The 21,108-nt window shown below is 30.9% G+C and overlaps 3 protein-coding genes across 3 annotated transcripts; all 3 read left to right on the forward strand.

Annotated features, from left to right (window-relative positions):
• Positions 1–853: 853 nt before the first annotated feature.
• LOC108478829 (labd-13Z-ene-9,15,16-triol synthase, chloroplastic-like) lies at positions 854–3,604 on the forward strand. The gene is made up of 2 exons (XM_017781286.2): positions 854–1,822; positions 2,978–3,604. Exons 1-2 carry the CDS (start codon positions 854–856, stop codon positions 3,602–3,604), a joined length of 1,596 nt encoding a protein of 531 aa, XP_017636775.1.
• A 3,151-nt stretch (positions 3,605–6,755) lies between these two features.
• Positions 6,756–9,508, forward strand: LOC108478137 (labd-13Z-ene-9,15,16-triol synthase, chloroplastic-like). Its single transcript, XM_017780558.2, has 2 exons — positions 6,756–7,844; positions 8,802–9,508. The coding sequence occupies exons 1-2, from the start codon at positions 6,879–6,881 to the stop codon at positions 9,426–9,428; spliced, it is 1,593 nt and encodes a 530-aa protein (XP_017636047.1). The 5' UTR covers positions 6,756–6,878; the 3' UTR covers positions 9,429–9,508.
• Positions 9,509–13,629: 4,121 nt separating this feature from the next.
• LOC108477299 (carnosic acid synthase-like) lies at positions 13,630–18,512 on the forward strand. The gene is made up of 3 exons (XM_017779800.2): positions 13,630–13,950; positions 15,332–16,311; positions 17,870–18,512. The coding sequence occupies exons 2-3, from the start codon at positions 15,343–15,345 to the stop codon at positions 18,494–18,496; spliced, it is 1,596 nt and encodes a 531-aa protein (XP_017635289.1). The 5' UTR covers positions 13,630–13,950; positions 15,332–15,342; the 3' UTR covers positions 18,497–18,512.
• The last annotated feature ends 2,596 nt before the right edge of the window (positions 18,513–21,108 follow it).

The following is a 21,108-nucleotide window of genomic DNA, read 5'->3' on the forward strand; positions in this document are numbered from 1 at the left end:
GGTTATAAAATATATAAATTTAGTTTTATAAAGACTTCATTTAGATTTATTCAGATTTTATTTACTAAAGAATAGTTTCACGTGTAATTACATTCAAAATTTATAATTGTAAACGATTCAATGACGTGTAAAATATGTATAAAAATTTATAAAGTTCCAATTATTTAGGAAGTGGTGACGTACATGATCATTTAATAATTCAAATAAGTCCTCTGCCTTTTTTATTCCAACGAAAGTAAACGATAAAATTATATTTTTATTATTATAAAATATATTTTTAATTTTAATTTTTTCAAAAGAGATTTTATTTCGTATTTATCCCTAAATCGTATTTCTAGATTTGTAACAGCATATGAATATTATTGAGTTTATCATGTACCAAAGACTTGTATTTAATATAATAATTTTTTTTATTTTTTATTTTTCTGTAAATTACAATATCAAGGTCAAGTTCAAACAATAAATATAATTAAAGCGACTCGAACTAAAAATACACTTAAAACAAGCGATAAATATCCTTAACTATCAAACTATAACATAGAGTTCAATTTTATTTATTTTCAATTGAAAAATAATTCATAAATTATTGTGTATAATTATAATCAAAATTTCCATTTCTGAAAAGTTGACATTAATTGTTTAATCACATTTATAATATTTTATTGCCACGAATGAGGTATTGCCATAACCTTCAATAGCCGCACCCTCATATTGCTGTAACCTCCTCTTGCTATATATATATATGATTATAATTAAGTCCTTCGGCGAGTGGTGAAGTCCATAATTTTTTTATAATTCAAATAAGTCCTCCAATTCATCTGCCTTTTTTCTATTCCAACCCGAGTACCCACCAATGTCGAACTTCTACAACAAGGTTACTGGCGAAGGTTGGTCGCGCCGCCAAGACGGAGTGGCTGCGTTCACCATCACTGAAGTGGCAGCCACTCTCACGGTGGCGACGCTAGTAATTATCTTTTTTTCATGGTTGGTTAAGAAACTCATCATCAAAACCAAGCCGTCGCCGCCGCCGCCACCAGGCCCGATAGGCTTGCCGATACTCGGCCACCTCCTTTTCATCAAACCCGATTTCCTCTATTATGTAACCAAGCAATCCCAAATCCACGGCCCTATCATCAAGCTTCAGCTGGGAAGAAAAGTTTACATCATCATAAGCTCACCATCAATCGCAAAACAAATCCTCAAAGACCACGACGCCATCTTCGCCAACCGCGACATTCCGATGGCGGCCATAAAAGGAACCTTTGGCGGACTCGACATTGTGTGGAGATCCAATGGCCCAGAATTACACAAGCTACGAAAGCTCGTCGTAAGTGAAATCATGAGCAACAAAGGCCTCAATGCTTGCTACGAGTTTCGCCGACGAGAGATCCGACATATGGTGAAGAATATTCATGGAAAAATCGGGTCACCCATTAACCTCAGTGAACAAATTTTCTTAACAACGTTCAACGTTACGGTTAACATGCTATGGGGTGGTTCGTTGAATGGAAAAGAATCCAACCTTGGGCTTGAATTTAAGGATCGATTCGAGGAATTTTTGAGATTGATGGTAGAACCCAATGTTTCTGATATGTTCCCGGTGCTTAGGCCATTTGATTTACAAGGAATTGAATCCAAAGCCGAGAAAAACATTTCGTGGTTTTATGAGTTTTTCGAATCGGTGATAGAGCAGCGAAGGAAGCTCGGAGAGGGACCAAAAATGGCTGATAGTAAGGATTTTTTGCAGCAATTGTTGGAGCTGAACCAAACAGGAGATGTCAAAACTTCATTATCCATGAAGGAAATAAACGCTATGCTGCTGGTAAGCATACACACTAATTCTAAAAATATAACTACATTACTAAATTTCAAAATTTACAAAAACTAACCTATTTTAACTTAGGTAGAGATTCGGGTATATTGGTGTAAAACAAATTTAATTGGTTTTATATTCTTTCTTAATTTTTCAAATGAATAATATTTTAATAAATTAACTGTTATATTTCATAAATTATCTAAGTAGATTATGCACGTCAAGTTTGTTATAAATTAAAAAGTTTAATTATTTATTTTGGTAAAAAAATTAAATGTTTATTCGTTATAATATTAATCGTACAAAAATATACAGAAATATATAAATTACTCAAATTTCACATCGAAGTAAATTCATCCTTTCCTTTATATATAGGCTTGGTTTAAAAAAAAAAATACGTAACAATCCATGGAATTGGTCGGTTTAGTTGTAAACAATATGATTTTGGAGATTTCTGATATGTTTTATAGGGTCTGTAATTGGTTGATTTAATTAGTTCAGCTTAAAAAAATTAATTGATTTTTCTAAAATAAAAATTAGTAACCGAGCTAATTTAACGATGAAAACACAATAATCAAACCGATTGTGATTTAATTAAAAATAAGGAATATTGATGGATTTCATCATTTTTGTTAAAATATATTTAGGTTTAGGTTTTGAATAACCTTAAAACACATTGTTAGTGTTTTATTTCGATAAAATTTAAGATTTTGTCTCTAAAGAAGTTAAATTTTTATTCAAAATCTTAATTCAACGGTTAATGTGAGAAATATTTTTGTCAAAATTTACCAACTTAAAATGTTAATTCGAGTGTTTTCATATAATTTGATAATAATTGATAAAAATTAAGTTAATAAAATTTAACTGAATTATTAAAGGTGTTAATGACAAAACTACAATTTTAAATTGAAAATATAATGAATAAATCTCAAAAGAAGTATTTTGACCTTTGAATAATGGGTACATTTAATTGATTGTAACTTATTTTAAAGTATATAAAATTAATTAATTCAGCTATTGATATACATTCAACTTATATAATGTATTTTAATTTAACACTCTAATCATAATTAAATTAATTAAATTATCTCGATTAGATCGATTAATTTGATTTTAATTAAAATTTGCTCAACTTTAATCCTTTGTCTCTAATTGTGGGTATAGAATATTATAAGCGGCGCTACGGACACAACATTTACAACAATGGAGTGGGCAATGACGGAATTACTACGACACCCAGATAAATTGCAAAGAGTCGTCGACGAATTGGATGCAATAATCAGTGGCCCAAACATCGTTGAAGAGTTCCATCTTCCTCGCCTACTCTATTTAGAAGCTGTGGTGAAAGAGACATTACGAATTCACCCACCAGCTCCTTTGCTAATGCCACACATGTCGAGTGAGACCACCGTCGTAGCCGGTTACACTATCCCAAAAAATTCCAATATTTTCTTTAACGTGTGGGCAATACAAAGGGACGCCGATTTTTGGGAAGACCCTCTTCAATTCGAGCCAGAAAGGTTCTTGAATGTCATTGAGAAAAGGAATTATAAGGGCAATAGTTTCGATTTTTTCCCGTTTGGATCGGGGAGAAGGATTTGTGTTGGGATTTCAATGGCAGAGAAAATTATGATGCTGGTGTTGGCGACGTTGTTGCATTGTTTTGAATGGGAATTGCCGAATGGGGGAAAACCTAATGTGAAAGAGCAACTACGATTGGTGTTGTCGAAGGTGGAGCCGCTTGTTGTTGTGCCCATTGCGCGTTCATCTAATTCAATGCAATATCTATAATACCCCTAACCGTATCCGTCACCGGAACAGAGTTTCGGAGCGTTACCTAAGTTTATAGATTAATTTCGAAAAAATCATGCAAAAGTACTATTCACATTCAGAAATAATCATATTGTCCCTTAATTGGACTATCGAAGCCCAATATGAACAGTAAAATCAAATCAGGACTAATTCGGAAGCTTTAAGAACTTTTCGTAAAATTATAAAATTTTTCTTATGAACAGTGCCCACACGCCCGTATGGTTTAGGGGCACGCCCGTGTGGCTTTACACGCCCGTGTCACTCACCCGTATAACTCTCTGACTTATAAGACATGAAGAAATCTACGTCACACGGCCAAGTTACACGCCGGTATGCTAGGCCGTGTGGTTAATTTAATTTTCATAATTTAGGTGCAGTTTTCACACGGCCATGTAACCCGCCCGTGTCAACGTCGTGTCACCCACATGGCTGAGACACACGCCCGTGTCTCTGCCCTTATGCTCAATTTTGAGCATTCTATTTCTCATTTTTAAGGTGCAGGGGACACACGGCCAAAACACATTCCCATATGCCAGGCCGTGTGTCTACCTTTGTGGACGAAGATAGGCTATTTTAAGGCCATTTTTCTCACCCTTTACACATTCAACCTGCATACAATACTTTCATATACCAATATACTCCAATTCAACAACCAATTCAAATCAATAACTCATATGGTAAGCCAAATTTATAATTACACTACTTATTTATGTAAACTTACTGTTTTATTTCATTCATCAACCACCTTGATATACTAATAAATACAAACACATAAACTAACATATATATATATGAAAGTCATTCATAACCATATTTCAAGTTTACTTTCTTTCCAATCCATCCTATACATGCCATATAAACCTCAAGTTATAATACAAAATCTACCGGTGAAATCTGGATAGCGTGACTCGTTGTGATGATCCAATTCTCCAAACTCTTGTTAATCTACAAAGAACATTTAATACACAAAAGTAAGCTTATGAAAGCTTAGTAAGTTCATAGGTTTTAGATAAAACCTTACTGAACATAATATTATAAAATCATAAAATATGCAATTCACTACCATTTTCTGCCATTCACAATTTCAAATGATGAATTCACTTGATTGAGCTCAATATCAATGACTAGCTAAATTCCAACACTTAAATTCAAGAAACACTTACCGTTACCTGTCAAATTTGGGAACGTCTTACAGAATTGAGTACATCATTAGCTTGATGCCACATTCCACTTTGGTTTTACACACATTTTTATCATGGCTTTGCCATTATCACATACTTTATCACATTGCCATAGCTTAACTATGGTCTTGCACTTGCACATATTTTATCATGGCCTTGCCATGATCACATGATTTATCACATTGCCATAGCTTAGCTATGGTCTTACACTGGCAAAAAAATGTAACTGCTATGTTTCAATCATGGTTTTACGTTCACTTTCACATTGTCATAGCTCCGCTATGGCCACACATGTCACACTTTTCCATGATTTAACCATGATCTTATCCGTCAATTCATCACTGGTCACTAATTAAACATACTCAATCCTGCATTTCCCTTAATTTGAACTGTAGCTTCGAATTTTGTTTTATCACAATAATCATAATTTCATAACAAAAATATAAAATAATACATTATATAATCTCTAATTTAACAATCAATTATAAAATTTAACCATATAAACTTACCTGAGCTAATTTATGAAAGTTGTAGAAATTCAAGGATTAATCGAAAATTTTCTCTTTTCCTCGCTTATCTTCGGATTCTCGATATGGTGCAAAAATATGAAAAACCAGCTTGTTTCAGACCTCCTCTGGCGTTTTGGCTGATGAATTATGAAGAGATCTCTAGATTTTTCAATTTAGTCACTTGTTTTATATTTAATTTTAACCAAATTACCATTTTGTCCTTAGTTCACATTGTTTTCTTGTCCATTTCTATACCCATACTGTCCAGCCCAAATGATTGGGTCTAATTGCCTTTTAAATCCTTCCTCATTAGACACTTAAGCTATTCAATCACTTTTGCAAGTTTTGCATCTTTTACAATTTAGTCTTTTTTGATTATTCAACTATCAAAACGTTAAAATTTTCTGACGAAACTTTAATATTAACTCAATAACACTCCATAAATATTTCTAAAATATTTATGGCTCGGTTTATGAATTCGAGGTCTCAATACCTCGTTTTTGACCCAATTTATCTAATAAGTTCTTCTAATTCTCCAACTTCACTAATTCAAAACTTCTTCTAATGTCATACTTGTCTCACATATATTATTTTATTAAATCTTTGAACTCACTTGTCGGATTTAGTGATATCGAATCACTGTTTTTGACACCACTGAAAATTAGATTGTTACAATATCAATAAATTTGTGGTTAAAATATGCTTTAAGTCATTATACTTTTCATAAATTTTAAATTTAATCATTGTACTTTTATTTATAGAAATTTAATCCATCTACCTTTTTTTTTTTTAGTATTCAAGCTCAGATTTGGGTTAATTCGAATATTTTTTTGGATTCAATTTAACTCAAATTTCGAGTTTTATTTAAAATTTAAAATTTGGAATTTAATCAAAATTTAAACTTTGTCAAGAATCTCAATTTGTATTTATTTTTGAAATGAAACCCGAAATGTGGAATTACATAAAACTTGAAATTGAAGCTCGAGACTAGTGAATCAATGTTATATTAAGGTATAAATAAGATATTTTGTGTTTATATTATAATTTCATTATTAATATGCATATGTGGTAATAATATAATATTAAAAGGAAAAGAGATAAAGCATGGTGAGTGGGGCGACATTCACCATACCATGCATCAAATAGATGCTGATTTGAATATATATATATATATATATAAAGAGAAGAGATAATCACTCGGTTAATATGAATATTAATCATCTTATTATCCACTAAATACTTATATTTAATACAATAATTAAGTTTAGTTTTATTTATCTGTGTAGTTACAGTCCAAATTTCCATCACTAGAAAGTCCAACATTTCTGGAAGGTTGATGATAATTGTTTATCACATTTAGAACATTTATGGCGACAGATGAGGAAATGCTATTACCCCCAATACCCGCTAACCTCATATTGCTGTAATCTCAGTATTATTATATATGACTATAAATAAGTCTTCCAATTCTCAGGGAAGTGGTGAATTACATAATTTTTTAATAATTCAAATAAGTACTCCATTCCCTCCGCCTTTTTTCTATTCCAACCAGACTACCCACCCATGTCGAACTTCTACGATAAGGTTGCTGGCAAAGGTTGGTTGCGCCGCCACGACGGACTGGCTGCGTTCACCATCACCGAAGTGGTAGCCACTCTCACGGTGGCGACGCTAGTAATTATCTATTTCTCACGGTTGGTTAAGAAACTCATCATCAAAACCAAGCCTTCGCCGCTGCCACCAGGCCCGATAGGCCTGCCGATACTCGGCCACCGCCTTTTCATCAAACCCGATTTCCTCCAATACGTAACCGAGCAATCCAAAATCCACGGCCCTATCATCAAGCTTCAGCTGGGAAGAAAAGTTTACATCATCATAAGCTCACCATCAATCGCAAAACAAATCCTCAAAGACCACGACGCCATCTTCGCCAACCGCGACATTCCGGTGGCGGCCATAAAAGGAACCTTTGGCGGACTCGATATTGTGTGGAGATCCAATGGCCCAGAATTACACAAGCTACGAAAGCTCGTCGTAAGTGAAATCATGAGCAACAAAGGCCTCAATGCTTGCTACGAGTTTCGCCGACGAGAGATCCGACATGTGGTGAAGAATATTAATGGAAAAATCGGGTCACTCATTAACCTCAGTGAACAAATATTCTTAACAACGTTCAACATTACGGTTAACATGCTATGGGGTGGTTCGTTGAATGGAGAAGAATCCAACCTTTTGCTTGAATTTAAGGATCGATTCGAGGAATTTTCGAGATTGATGGCAGAACTCAATGTTTCTGATATGTTCCCGGTGCTTAGGCCATTTGATTTACAAGGAATTGAATCCAAAGCCAAGAAAAACGTTTCGTGGTTTTATGAGTTTTTCGAATCGGTGATAGAGCAGCGAAGGAAGCTCGGAGAGGGACCAAAAATGGCTGATAGTAAGGATTTTTTGCAGCAATTGTTGGAGCTGAACCAAATAGGAGATGTCAAAACTTCAATATCCATGAAGGAAATAAAGGCTATTCTACTGGTAAGCATATACACTAAATTTTGAAATCCCGAATTCTAAAAATAAAACTGCATTACTAAACTTCAAAAATTTACAAAATTTATATTACATATTTTAATCTGGGTACACCGGAATAAAATTTAAATAATTTTATACTCTTTCGTAACATTTTACACAATTAATGTTTTAATAATTCAACCATCATAATTCATACTCTATTTACCTAAATAATGCAAATCAAGTTTGACATAAATTAAAAATTTTAACTATTCATTTTATGTAAAAGAAAATTCAATTATTCATTCATTAAATATTAATTTCACAAAAATATACGAAAATGTATAAATTACTCCAATTTCACATCAACTTAAGTTGATTCATTCCCATACATATATGTATATATATATATATAGACATAGTTTAAAAAAAGTACATAGCAATCCCTGAAATTGGTCGGTTTAGTTATAAACAATATGATTTTAGAGATAAAATTTAGGATTTTGTAAGTTAATTTTTATTCAAAATATTAATTCAACTGTTAATATCAAAAATATTTTCCGTCAAAATTTATCAACATATGAAATGTTAATTTGAGTGTTGTCATATGTGGTGATAATAATTGATAAAAAAAATATACTAACTTAATAAAATTTAACTGAAATATTAATAAAGATGTTAATGACTGAATTATAATTTTAAATTAAAAATATAATGTATAAATCTCTAGAGGTATCTTAACCTTTGAATAAAGGGTACATTTAATTGGATTGGAACTTATTTTAAAGTATATAAAATCACTTAATTTGGCTATTGATATAAAAATAAACATCTAACCTACCTATGTATTTTAATTTTATACTCTAATCAAAATTGAATTAATAGAATTAAATTAATTAAATTATTTCAATTCGATAAATTAATTCAATTTTAATTAAATTTTGCTTAACTTTAATCTTTTGTCTCTAATTGTGAGTATAGAGTATTGTAACTGGCGCTACGGACACGACATTTACAACAATAGAGTGGGCGATGACAGAATTACTACGACACCCAGATAAATTGCGAAGAGTCGTTGAGGAATTAGATGCAATAATCGGTGACCAAAACATTGTTGAAGAGTTCCATCTTCCTCGCCTACTCTATTTAGAAGCTGTGGTGAAAGAGACGTTACGAATTCACCCACCGGCTCCTTTGCTAATGCCACACATGCCGAGCGAGACCATCGTCGTAGCCGGTTACACTATCCCCAAAAATTCCAATATTTTCTTCAACGTGTGGACAATACAAAGGGACACCCAGTTCTGGGAAAACCCTCTTCAATTCGAGCCGGAAAGGTTCTTGAATGTCATTGAGAAAAGGAATTATAAGGGAAATAGTTTCGATTTTTTCCCGTTTGGATCGGGGAGGAGGATTTGTGTTGGGATTTCAATGGCAGAGAAAATTGTGATGCTGATGTTGGCGACATTGTTGCATTGTTTCGAATGGGAACTGCCGAATGGGCGAAAACCTGATGTGAAAGAGAAACTACTATTGGTGTTGTCGAAAGCTGAGCCACTTATTGTTGTGCCCGTTGCGCGCTCATCTAATTCAATGCAATATCAATAAATTTGTGGTTAAAATATGCTTTAAGTCACCTTACTTTTCATAAATTTAAAATTTAATCCTTATATTTTTAATCACAAAAATTTAATTCCTCTACTTTTTATTAGTATTATAATAACCATATGTCTATACATGATTATTTATATATATATATATATATATATATATATATATATCTTGAAACTATATTGTGCACTCTTATGTTGGGATGAAAATATGTATTTTTAATCTATATATTTGCATGTTAATATATTTTGCGGGTCATAGAATATGCATATATTTAAATTTATGTGTCATGTACATGTGTTTTGATATGATGTTATATGTATGGCCATTTGCCAATGGATATATTTGTTTGTGTTAGGGTGCTTAGAAATTATTTGTTATGCTTTGGTAGAATTGTAATTTTCTTTTATTTCATTATTCATTGCATTAAAATTTAAGTGATTTTACATATTTTTATAATTTTTTTATATTATTAATATTTTAATAATTTAACCATCATATTTCATGTTCTATTCATGTAGATCATATATATCAAATTTGGTATAAATTAATAATTTCCAGCTATTTATTTTATGTAAAAAAACTTTTAACTCATATCAAACAAAAACGGATAAATTATTCCTTACATGTTAAATTAAATATCGAACAAGAATGGATGTGAAAGAGGTGAGCGTTCAATTTCAAGTTAGTCGAGTTAATGAGTCCTATTTTATCATCCTAATTTGATTTGAATTTTTTTTTCAAATCGAGTTGAGTGAAATGAAATTCTGAGTGAAATTGAATTGAGTGAAATTGTTCAAATTAAATTTTAAAAAACTAAACTTGTCGAATTGGTAATTTACTTGTTTAAGCCTTCAAAATTATTATTTTGTATTCTTTTAAATATTTTTTATATTTTCTTTAGATTTTTTATATTTTCTATTTTTGTAATGGCCTAAATTCAAGGTTATCGGAACAATGGTTTCATAACCATAGATCCGATTTAAAGAGAAATTTATTTCAATATTTTTGCTTGAAAATTGATATGATAGGAAAATCGTATGAAAATATTGATAGAAAAAATTTACCGATTTAGTGGTTAGTTAGAAAAAGAAATTATTGAAGAAATTGGGTAAAAACAAGATATCGGGACCTCTATCTTATAAAACCAGTCGAAAATAATTTTATAAATATTTATGAAATGTTATTAGTGTGGTATTAAAATATCGTTAGGAAATTTTAATGTTTGGGTAGTCAATTAAATGAAAAGGACTAAATTGTAATAGGTGTAAAAGTTGCTAGAATGATTAAATAGCTTAAGAGTCTAATGAGAAAGGATTTAAAAGGCAATTAGACCCAAAATTTATTTGGACTGGACGGCAAAGGTATGAAATCAGCAGAAAAATTGATAAATTAATGGTAAAATTGGAATATTGCAAAATTAACTAAATAAAGCTAGGGCTAAATAGGAAATATCTAGATTTCTCTTCATTTCTCTTCAATTCCAGCAGCTAAAAACGCCATAGGAGGGTTCTCTAAGCTGGTATTTCATAATTTTTGCACCAAATCCAGAAGATTCAAATACGAAGCTAGATCGAGGAAAGGAAAAAGTTCAGGATTAGTAGATTTTTTTTTGTTTACAAACAAGTATCAAGGTAAGTTCGTGTAACTTGAATTATATTCTTAAATGCTTGAGATTGTATGTTATTAATGTGAATATGATTTGAATGTTCATTGTATGAAAATTTATGAAACATTCATATATTTGATAAAATGGGAAGAAATCTCGGTTGAATAAAAGGAAAATTCGATGGATCTCTGAAAAGGAATTGACGGTAAAAAAGATCTAGCCCGGACGGGTGATCCTATCCTGATATAGCCCTCCCGAAGAATATGTGTAAAATGGATTTAGCCGGACGGGTAATCCAAATTAGGGTTTGAATTTAGCTTTGGTGGTAATTCGGATCCAAGCTCATTAGAGTAATTGTCGTTGCAGGATTTAGCTCGGTGGTAATCCCGACAATACTCTATGAGTTTGTATTGCAAGGGATTTAGCCTGGACTGGTAATCCCGCTGCAAGGTTGAGGTTCGCGGGAGTGTGCTCTCTGAAATGGAAATGTGCACACGTGAATATGAATTGACGGACCCGGAATTGTACACTAAAAGTGTACCTCTGAAAATCCATCGAAATTCCAAGAAATTCAACGAGATAAATATGGAAAAATAACAAGGAAATGGAAATCATGGTATTGACGAGCTCATCAATCATGGTATATATTATTGATACATGGAAATTATTGTAATAACTTGAATGTTGAGTTTGTGCATGTTAGGGTAATAATGCATTGAATGGATATATGAATGTTTATTATATTGTATTGAAAATATTAGGTAAGTATAATTCTTGTTACATGAGCTTACTAAGCACAAAGTGCTTACCCCATTTCCTTTTTGCCTATTTTGTAGTGTTAAGAGCTCGGAGGTCGGATTTGGTCGGAAACACATCACACTATCAACCTCAGGACTTCGGTATATAAAGAAACTTTATTTTGGAAATCAATGGCATGTATAAGCTAATAAAGTAAATGTTAACGTGAAATGAATGTAAAGTTAGCCATTAGTATGGTTACCAAACCTGGTTTTAGATATGTGATGACGTTATCTTATAAATACGCATGAATTTATCTTGAAAATATGTTGAATTGATTTGGTTGATGTGGATTGGTCTCGATTTAATATTACAGGGAAGGTTAGATATTTATTAAAGGGGCTATATTGAATATAAAAAAAAAATTAATTCATAAACTCCGGTAATGCCTCGTACCCTATTCTGGCAATGAATACGGGTAGGGGTATTACAATTTTCATAAATTTTTTAAATAAAAAATTATGAATGTTTTGAATTTTTTTTTAAAATTATTTTGATTTTTTTTGTTGGATGAGAGTAATTTGCTCATTTTCGAAATTGATAGGGGCGAAATGTATTTACATCAATATGTTATTCAAGTCATTTAAATTGTGAAATTCAACTCGACTTAAACTTGAAAAACCAAATCACTTATTTGAGTTAGACTCAAAAAACCGAATAACTCAAATAACTCAATTCGATTAACTCGAAATTCAAATTTTTTTTCAATTCTTTCAAATAAAATCGAGTTTTACTCACAGTTAGCTATCAAGTTTGACATTAGGATCTCTCACCATTTTTATATTTTCTAATTTATAGATGGATGATTGTGTAAACTAATTACAAACATCATTCCTTTTAATTCATTCCTTTTATAATTCATATAAATCCTTAAAAATTCATATTCTATTAAACAAAAATAAGTACATATGTAATTACTTATCGCTTAATGAAAAATTATTTTTATTTTTATTTTTAAAAATCAATTTTTATTTTTATTTTTATCTAAAATATCTGAAATAATAATAAGATTAAAATTATTTTCATCAAAAAGCTAAAACCATGAAATAATTTTTAAAAATCATAATTTATTATATTATCAAAGAACGATCGTATTTGATATGTAAGATTAATAAATATATCGATAAAAGTATTATAGAGGCTTCTATATTAGAAATCAAATTATATTTTATTTTCTCTACTAATAAAATAGTCAAGTTAGTCTATATATGTTAGATTAAAGAGCAAATTGATCATTTATATTAAAATTTTTATTCATTTATACTATTAAAACTAACGTGACCGATGAAAACAACGAGGGTGACATATGGATTAAAAGTTTTGAATTATCTTTGAATATTTAATTTGAAAAAGAAATACTAAATAAGATATTTTGATTGGATTAATAGTAGTCCTTAGATTAAAGTTTCAATAATCATGTAACATCCATGACATCCCTGAGAAGTGAAAGTGTTAATTAGGGTTGGCACGTGCTTGAAATTTTCAGAGTAGATAAAAAGTATAATTATTAATATTAGTAGGGAAGGTGATTGGAAATTATAAGAAATTAGAAGGACTTCTGAATTTAGGAAAATTAATTTAAGAAATGGATTAAATTGTAGAAGTGTGAGAAGTGTTGGGTCATGGTGTAAAAATAAAGAAAAAGAGCAAGGACTTGGAGTAGGATTTAACCATGAAATAACAGAAAGGTGTGGATGATATTGAAGACGAATGACATCACGCATGTGGCATGGTGATGAGATTTTTCTTGAATAAAATATATATAAAAAATGTGAAAGATATTTTGATAGAAGGTTGTAGAAAAAAAGGACAAAGGACCAAAAACATAATCCCATCTTTTCCACGCACCATTGACGTCTCAGTCTCCCCAATTTCTCAAGTTTCATTTTTCTTCCATTTTAGTCCATTTCACCATTTTAAGCCCTTTTCAAGTTTTAAACTCCAAAGTTCTTCATAGGTTGTTAGTAAGATCAAGAGAACAACTCAAAGCAAGCATATTATCTTTCAAGGCTAGCTAAAATTTATTTTGGAGTGAAACGAAATGTGAAGAAAAGTTTGGGATTTTAGAAAAGCTAAGCTTGAAGATGGATGTTGGAAGTGGAAGAAATTAAGGTAAGTTGTTTAAACTTATTATTTATGTTTTTTGATTGTATAATTTAATATGAAATTGTAAGAATTAAGTGTATATAAATATTTTCTATGTTTAAAGTGATGAAAGTATTATGTTTATGTATGAAGTGAATGGTAAGTGTGAGTGGTTTAATTATGAAAACTTTTAGTTTAAAATTTTATTAGTTTGAATGATTAATTGTGTATTTATGATGTTGAAAGTGATAAATATTGATTTTGAATTTTTTGGAGGAGTAAATTGAAAAAAAATTGTTAAGTGATTAATTTGATAAAAATTGAAGTAAGGATTAAATTGTAAATTTGGGAAAAAATTATGGGGTCAAGGATTTAAACAGAGATTAAATTTGGGATTCTTATAATAAGACTATAAGAATATGATATTTAAAATATTGAAAATTTGTACTTAAATTAGCATATTTTTAATTAAAAGGACTAAATTGAGAAATTTTAAAAGTTCAAAATTTTAAGTGTTGAAATGTGAAAATCTGGAATTTTAATATCTTTATTGTTAAGTATGGTTTTCGAAATAACAAAAACCATTATGTGATAAGAATTGATGATATAGGGACTAAATTGTAAATATTTTAAATTTTATAAATTTAAAAAAAAGAACTGACTTTAAAATCTGGGAATTCTTTGTTGTTTTGGAAGAAACAGATTCTGTTTTCAGGGACTAAAATCATAAAACAGTAAATTTGAACTTCATAGACTAAATTGTAAAAATTGAAAATTTGAAAATTTCTGAACTGTTCTGTAAAATCTGCAATATTGAAAAATGGGGGCTGTTTAGTAAATGCTGGAAAAGTATAAGAGTGAAAATGAGCAAATTAATTATACAAGTATTTAAATGGAATTTTGAGAATTTATTGAATTAACTGTAATAAACAAAATAATAATAATTAAGTAAAAATAAAATAAAGGAAATTTAAATTTGTAAAATTAGTTGTATTAAAGTGAAGAGAATCATATTATGAAGTATATGTTAAAAGAGAAATATGGTTTAGAGTAGATTAAATTAACAAAAGAAAAAAATTAAAGTATAATTAATATCGGTACATTTTAAGAAAGGATTAAATTGAAAAGAAATTAAATTATGACGCAAAAGGCAAGGGTGTTTTTCGTAACTGTCAATAGATCAGGTAAGGGTGTTGGGGTGTTACATACTCAATATTTATGTAATTTATAGGAGAATATTTTTTTCCATTAGTATAAAATGATAAAAAAAAAAGTCCTCCAATTTTTATGGGAGTGCTGAAGTTCCATAATTCTTTTAATAAATTCTGATCTGTGATTTGGGAGAGTTGTTGCCACATGACTACATTTCCACTGCTCTTTTTTTTTTTTTTTTTTCTATTCAAACCAGAGTACCCATCGATGTCGAACTTCTACGATAAGGTTGCAGTCCTTGCCGGCGACAGCTGGTTGCGTCTCCACGATGGACTCGCTGCATTCACTATCACCGAAGTTGCAGCCACTCTCACTTTGGCGACGCTACTAATTATCTATTTCTCACGGTTGGTTAAGAAACACATCATCAAAACTAAGCTGTCGCCGCCAGGCCCGGTAGGCTTGCCCGTACTCGGCCACCTCCTTTTCATCAAACCCGATTTCCTCCAATACGTAACCAAGCAATCCCAAATCCATGGTCGTATCATCAAGCTTCATCTGGGAAGAAAAGTTTACATCATCATAAGCTCACCATCAATCGCAAAACAAATCCTCAAAGACCACGACGCCATTTACGCCAACCGCGACATTCCGATGGCGGCCATAAAAGGAACCTTTGGCGGTCTTGACATTGTGTGGAGATCCAACGGCCCAGAATTGCAGAAGCTACGTAAGCTCGTCGTACGTGAAATCATGAGCAACAATGGCCTCGATGCCTGCTACGAATTTCGCCGACGAGAGATCCGACAAATGGTGAAGAATATCCATGGGAAAATCGGGTCACCCATTAACCTCAGCGAACAAATATTCTTAACAATGCTGAGCGTTACGATGAGCATGCTATGGGGTGGTTCGTTGAATGGAGAAGTAGCAAAGCTTGGGCTTGAAATTAAGGATCGACTAGAGGAATTTATGAAATTGATGGGAGAACCCAATCTTTCTGACATTTTCCCGATGCTTAGGCCATTCAATTTACAAGGAATTGAATCCAAAGCCAAGAAGCATGTGTCGTGGTTTTATGGGTTTCTCGAATCAGTGATAAAGCAGCGAATGAAGCTCGGAGAGGGACCAAAAACGGCGGACAGTAAGGATTTTCTGCAGCAATTGTTGGAGCTGAACCAAAGTGGAGATGCCAAAACTTCATTATCCATGATGGAAATAAAGGCTGTGCTGCTGGTAAGTACACTAAATTTTGAAATCCGGAAGAAATAAAAATATAGGTACAAAATTTTAAATTTATGAAATGTATATGGATATATGGGTAAACTATATTATTAGTCATCCATCCATGAAAATTTACAAAAGGTCATTTAACTAATAAATTTTCCTTATTTGTTACCAACTGTTAAATACTTTTGAAAAGTTCACTTAAAATTTTTAAAAGTAGTATAATAATAACTTTAAATTTCAATATTTATATATTGTGTCAATTTAGTCTTGATTTTAAAAATAATCAACTCTCAACGTTTATATATTGAGTAATTTGGTCTTTTTTACAGTTTTGTTTTTTCGTAATATTGAGGTTGAATCTAAAACAAGAAGAAAATATAAAAATTATTATATTAATTTTTTGGTGTTTCAATTTTGGTATTCTTTTATCTAGTTTAGCTGATAAATTTGTTTTTTAACTTTTAGGTGAAAAGATCACAAAGAAAAATAGAATTGCAAAAAAAGATTAAATTTCATTATGTGTAAATGTTGAGGGTTAATTTTTTAGAATCAAGACTAAACTAACATAAAGTATAAATTTGGAGGTTAAAGTTGTTATTATGTCAATTTTAAAAGTTATTACGTTATCTTTTGTTAGCCATTTAATTATTAATAATTAAAAAAATTGAATACTTAGATGACCATTTGTAACTTTTTATGATTGGATGACAAAAGACTTATCAATAATTAAGTGACTACTAATGTAATTTACCCTTTATATATATATATATATATATATATATATAAGCCAGTTTAATTATAAATTATATGAATTTGGATATTTATGGTATCTTTTGTAGGGTGTATAATCAGTTGATTTAATTAATTTAGCTTTTAAAAAATTTGGTCAATTTTTCAAAAATAAAAATTAGTGACCGAATTGATTTAATGATAAGACTACAATAATTGAATCGATTATGACTTAATTGGTTTAGGATTGGGTTTTGAATAAAGTTAAAACATATTATTAGTTATTTTATTTTGATTTATTTGAAAGGGAGATTTTATTTTGTTAGTTCACAAGTTAATTTTATTGTTTAAAAATCTCAATTCAATCATTTATATCAATAATATTTTCCATCAAAATTTACTTATTTGTAATGTTAATTAGAGTGTTGTCTCGTGATGTAATAATAATTGACGGAAAATATATGTGCCTAGTTAATAAAATTTAATAAGAAATATTAAAGGTTTTAATGACTAAATTAAGATTTCTAAATTGAAAAGTAAAATAATTAAATTTTAATTTTAAAATATAATAATTAAATTTCAAATTTTATAAAAGTAAAGGATGAGCAACATATTTTAACCTTTGAACACTGGGTACACTAGCTTAAATTGGAACTTATAAATTTATAATATAAAATAAATAATTAGCCCAAATGTAATATGGATATTTTAATTGAATCCTTTAATCGAAATCGAACTAATTGACTTGAGTTAATTAAACAATTTTGACTCGATGGATTAACTCAGTTTTAATTAAATTTTCCTCAGCTCTAATCTTTTGTCATTGTGGATATAGGATATGGTAATCGGCGGTACAGACACGACATTTGCGACGATAGAGTGGGCAATGACGGAATTATTACGGCACCCGAATAAATTGGGAAAAGTCATCGAGGAATTGGATGCAATAATTGGGGACCAAAACGTTGTCGAGGAGTCCAATATTTCTCGCTTGCCTTATTTAACTGCAGTGGTGAAAGAAACACTCCGAATTCATCCACCAGCTCCCTTGCTAGTGCCGCACATGCCGAATGAGACAACTGTCATAGCCGGTTACACCATCCCTAAGAATTCTTGGATTTTCTTCAACGTGTGGGCAATACAAAGGGATGCCGAGTTTTGGGAAGACCCACTTCGATTTGAACCGGAAAGGTTCTTGAAAGACACTGAGAAAAGGAATTATACGGGAAATAGTTTCCATTTTTTCCCGTTTGGATCAGGGAGGAGGATTTGTGTTGGGATTCCATTGGTGGAGAAAATTACAATGCAGATTTTAGCGACATTGCTGCATTGTTTTGATTGGGAATTGCCAGATGGGCGACAACCTAATGTAAAAGAGAAGTTACAATTCGTGTTAACGAAAGCAGAGCCGCTTGTTGTGGTGCCTGTTGCACGTTTATCTAATTCAATACAATACCAATAGATGTGCGGTTAAAATATGTTTTAAGTCATTGTACTCTTCATAAATTTGGAATTTAATTATTTTCAAGAGTTTAGTCCTTCTACTTTTCAGATTGACATAATGTTAAATTTAGCTCTCAATATTTACATTTTTTGTCAATTTGGCTTTTTTTTCTTTTTTTTTTTACCTAAATTTAAGCACTAACCTTTCAAAAAGAGTCAAATTGCTTCTTTTTAATGGAAATGTTGACTAAAACATTAATTTTTTTAACAATGTTGGTTTTTATTTTTCATCATCTTTCAAAGTTGTAGAAGTCATTTTTTTGCATTTTTCTTCTTGTTCTTGTTGCTTCCATAGTTAGCTGAGTTAATTACTACTGTAGCTTAGGTTTATTTGCGCTTTTAGCCCATCTCTTTTACTTGTAATGACATTTTACTCTTTGTTTAATGCTATTTTTGTTTCTTTTACCTTTAGTTGTTAAAAACCTTACCCTTAATGTTTATTGTGCTTTACTATGCTGCTAGTTTATCATCCTCATCTTTTCTTCAAATATAGCTTGAAAATCCAAACTTTATTTTCATGGCTGTTATGGTTTCTTATTTCAAGTTCATTAGCTTTACTTTTAATATGGGTAACTAAACTTTTAAATGGTTGGTTGATGGAGATGTGGTGAGCTGATTTTTGGATGATGGATTAAATTATAATAAATTGAACTAATTTGAATGAACCTAAAAACTTAGGATTGACGATCCTGTTGAGCACCAATTCAGCGGGTTAGAGGTGAACTCGAGAGATAAATCGAATTACTTTGTCCAACTTGGTAAAATTAAAACCGAATGGTAAAATGTTTAAGCAATTTGGATCCCTAATTCGAGGATGAGTAAACCACATCAAGATCAATCAACCACCATTTTTTTTATTTGTTAATTTGGTAATTTCGCATTTGTTACAATTTAGTCCTTGGTAGCTAGATCGTAGATTAGTGTAATTCTCCTTTACCTCATGATTTTTTGTAATATATTTTTTAGTAATTAGTTGGTTAGACTCTTTATTTTGCACGCTCATTAGTAGAAATTGTTCAATCTCTGACTCTTTTGGGTTCGATCCTCAGAGTACTCTTGTACCTCGTTGTACAGATATATTACAACTTACATATAACACTTGTAGACACCGCACTTAGTATTTTGTTCGACCCTTGTCTTCAATTGTTGAGTTTGTCCTCTCGTCATTTGTGAATGGGCAACAAGAGGAGGAGCAGTCAATCATATTGGAAGAGCAAATATTATCCCAGAGTGATTAAGAATATTCCATGAAGGTAACACACTTATGACAATGTCATTAGACATGCATTGAGTAGATGTTCTTGTAATAATATGTTGTTAGGGAGAGCTCAATCATGATACGATAGTAGAATGACTTCGTGACTAAATAAGTTTATAATTAAAAAATAAAAAACCATAACTTAATTATAAATCATTTGAGCCCTAATTGCATATGTTTAATCGATCACTTCACTAGCTCATTAAGACTAGAAATGAATTGCATGTTTGAATCAAAATGAACTGAATGAATAAAAATAAAGAAATGGGAAACATTCAGGAATGATTATGGTTTTCTCCGAATTGGGGAAATGAAATCATTTGGAAATGAATGTAGGTTTCTCAATATAGAAATGAAAATGAGAAATGATACATTTGCAAATGTACATGGATTACTCAAATGATCGAAAGAATAAGTTTATGTTTTTAAGCTATTTTAAAGCCGAAAAATGAAAATTAATTATTCGATCATAGTGAATATGTTGAGTGGTGAAATATTAAACATATTTTCTCAAAAAATTTATTAGGGGTAAAATTGTCATAATTTTACTGGGGTTAAAATTGAGATAAGAAATTTATTTAATATAAAATATTGAAGTTTATTTTGGGAAATAGAAAAACGGAATCTGGTTGGATCAAATTACAAAGTACTGGGTCGAAAAGTCTGGGAAGTACTCGTAATTGGACCTAATGTGAGAGAGGCCAAAAATCCCCTCATAGATATGAAGGGGCGACAAAACCAATAACATGTAGAATTGGGTGTATAACATGACATTTCTTCACTTCCATCTACCATTACATACCTTCAAACTCCACATATCATTCATTTTTACGACTGACATATAACAAGCATTCAACTAAACATACTATTAATAACACAACACAGATCATATGAAACATATCACCATCGGACCATTTCAATGATAACCTCTTCAGTAATTACTTTACCAGTAACAGTTCATTAAAACAACAAACTTATACATACAACTAAACATGCATTTGTAGATCATCACATTGCAAGCTTCAACCGTACAACAAACATCCCACAATAATTCAACTCCTCATCATCAGCAGGACATGAAGTCAAACATACCACAACAATGCAGTACTGATATACATAAAACAAACACTGAGGATTTGAGTTCAGAAACTCACCGCAAAATACCTAAAAGCTTATACCGACTACATCTACTTGATTTTTCCCCTATCGCTTGAGCCTCCTCTTTCTCAAGAAGAAGTTTACTAAATTTCCAATTGCATAAGCTAATACGTTAGTTTCTTCCCCCAAGCAGACCGCTCCTTAATTTTTCTCTC

The sequence above is a fragment of the Gossypium arboreum genome, chromosome 12 (assembly GCF_025698485.1).
Source record: "Gossypium arboreum isolate Shixiya-1 chromosome 12, ASM2569848v2, whole genome shotgun sequence".
Taxonomy (NCBI): domain Eukaryota; kingdom Viridiplantae; phylum Streptophyta; class Magnoliopsida; order Malvales; family Malvaceae; genus Gossypium; species Gossypium arboreum.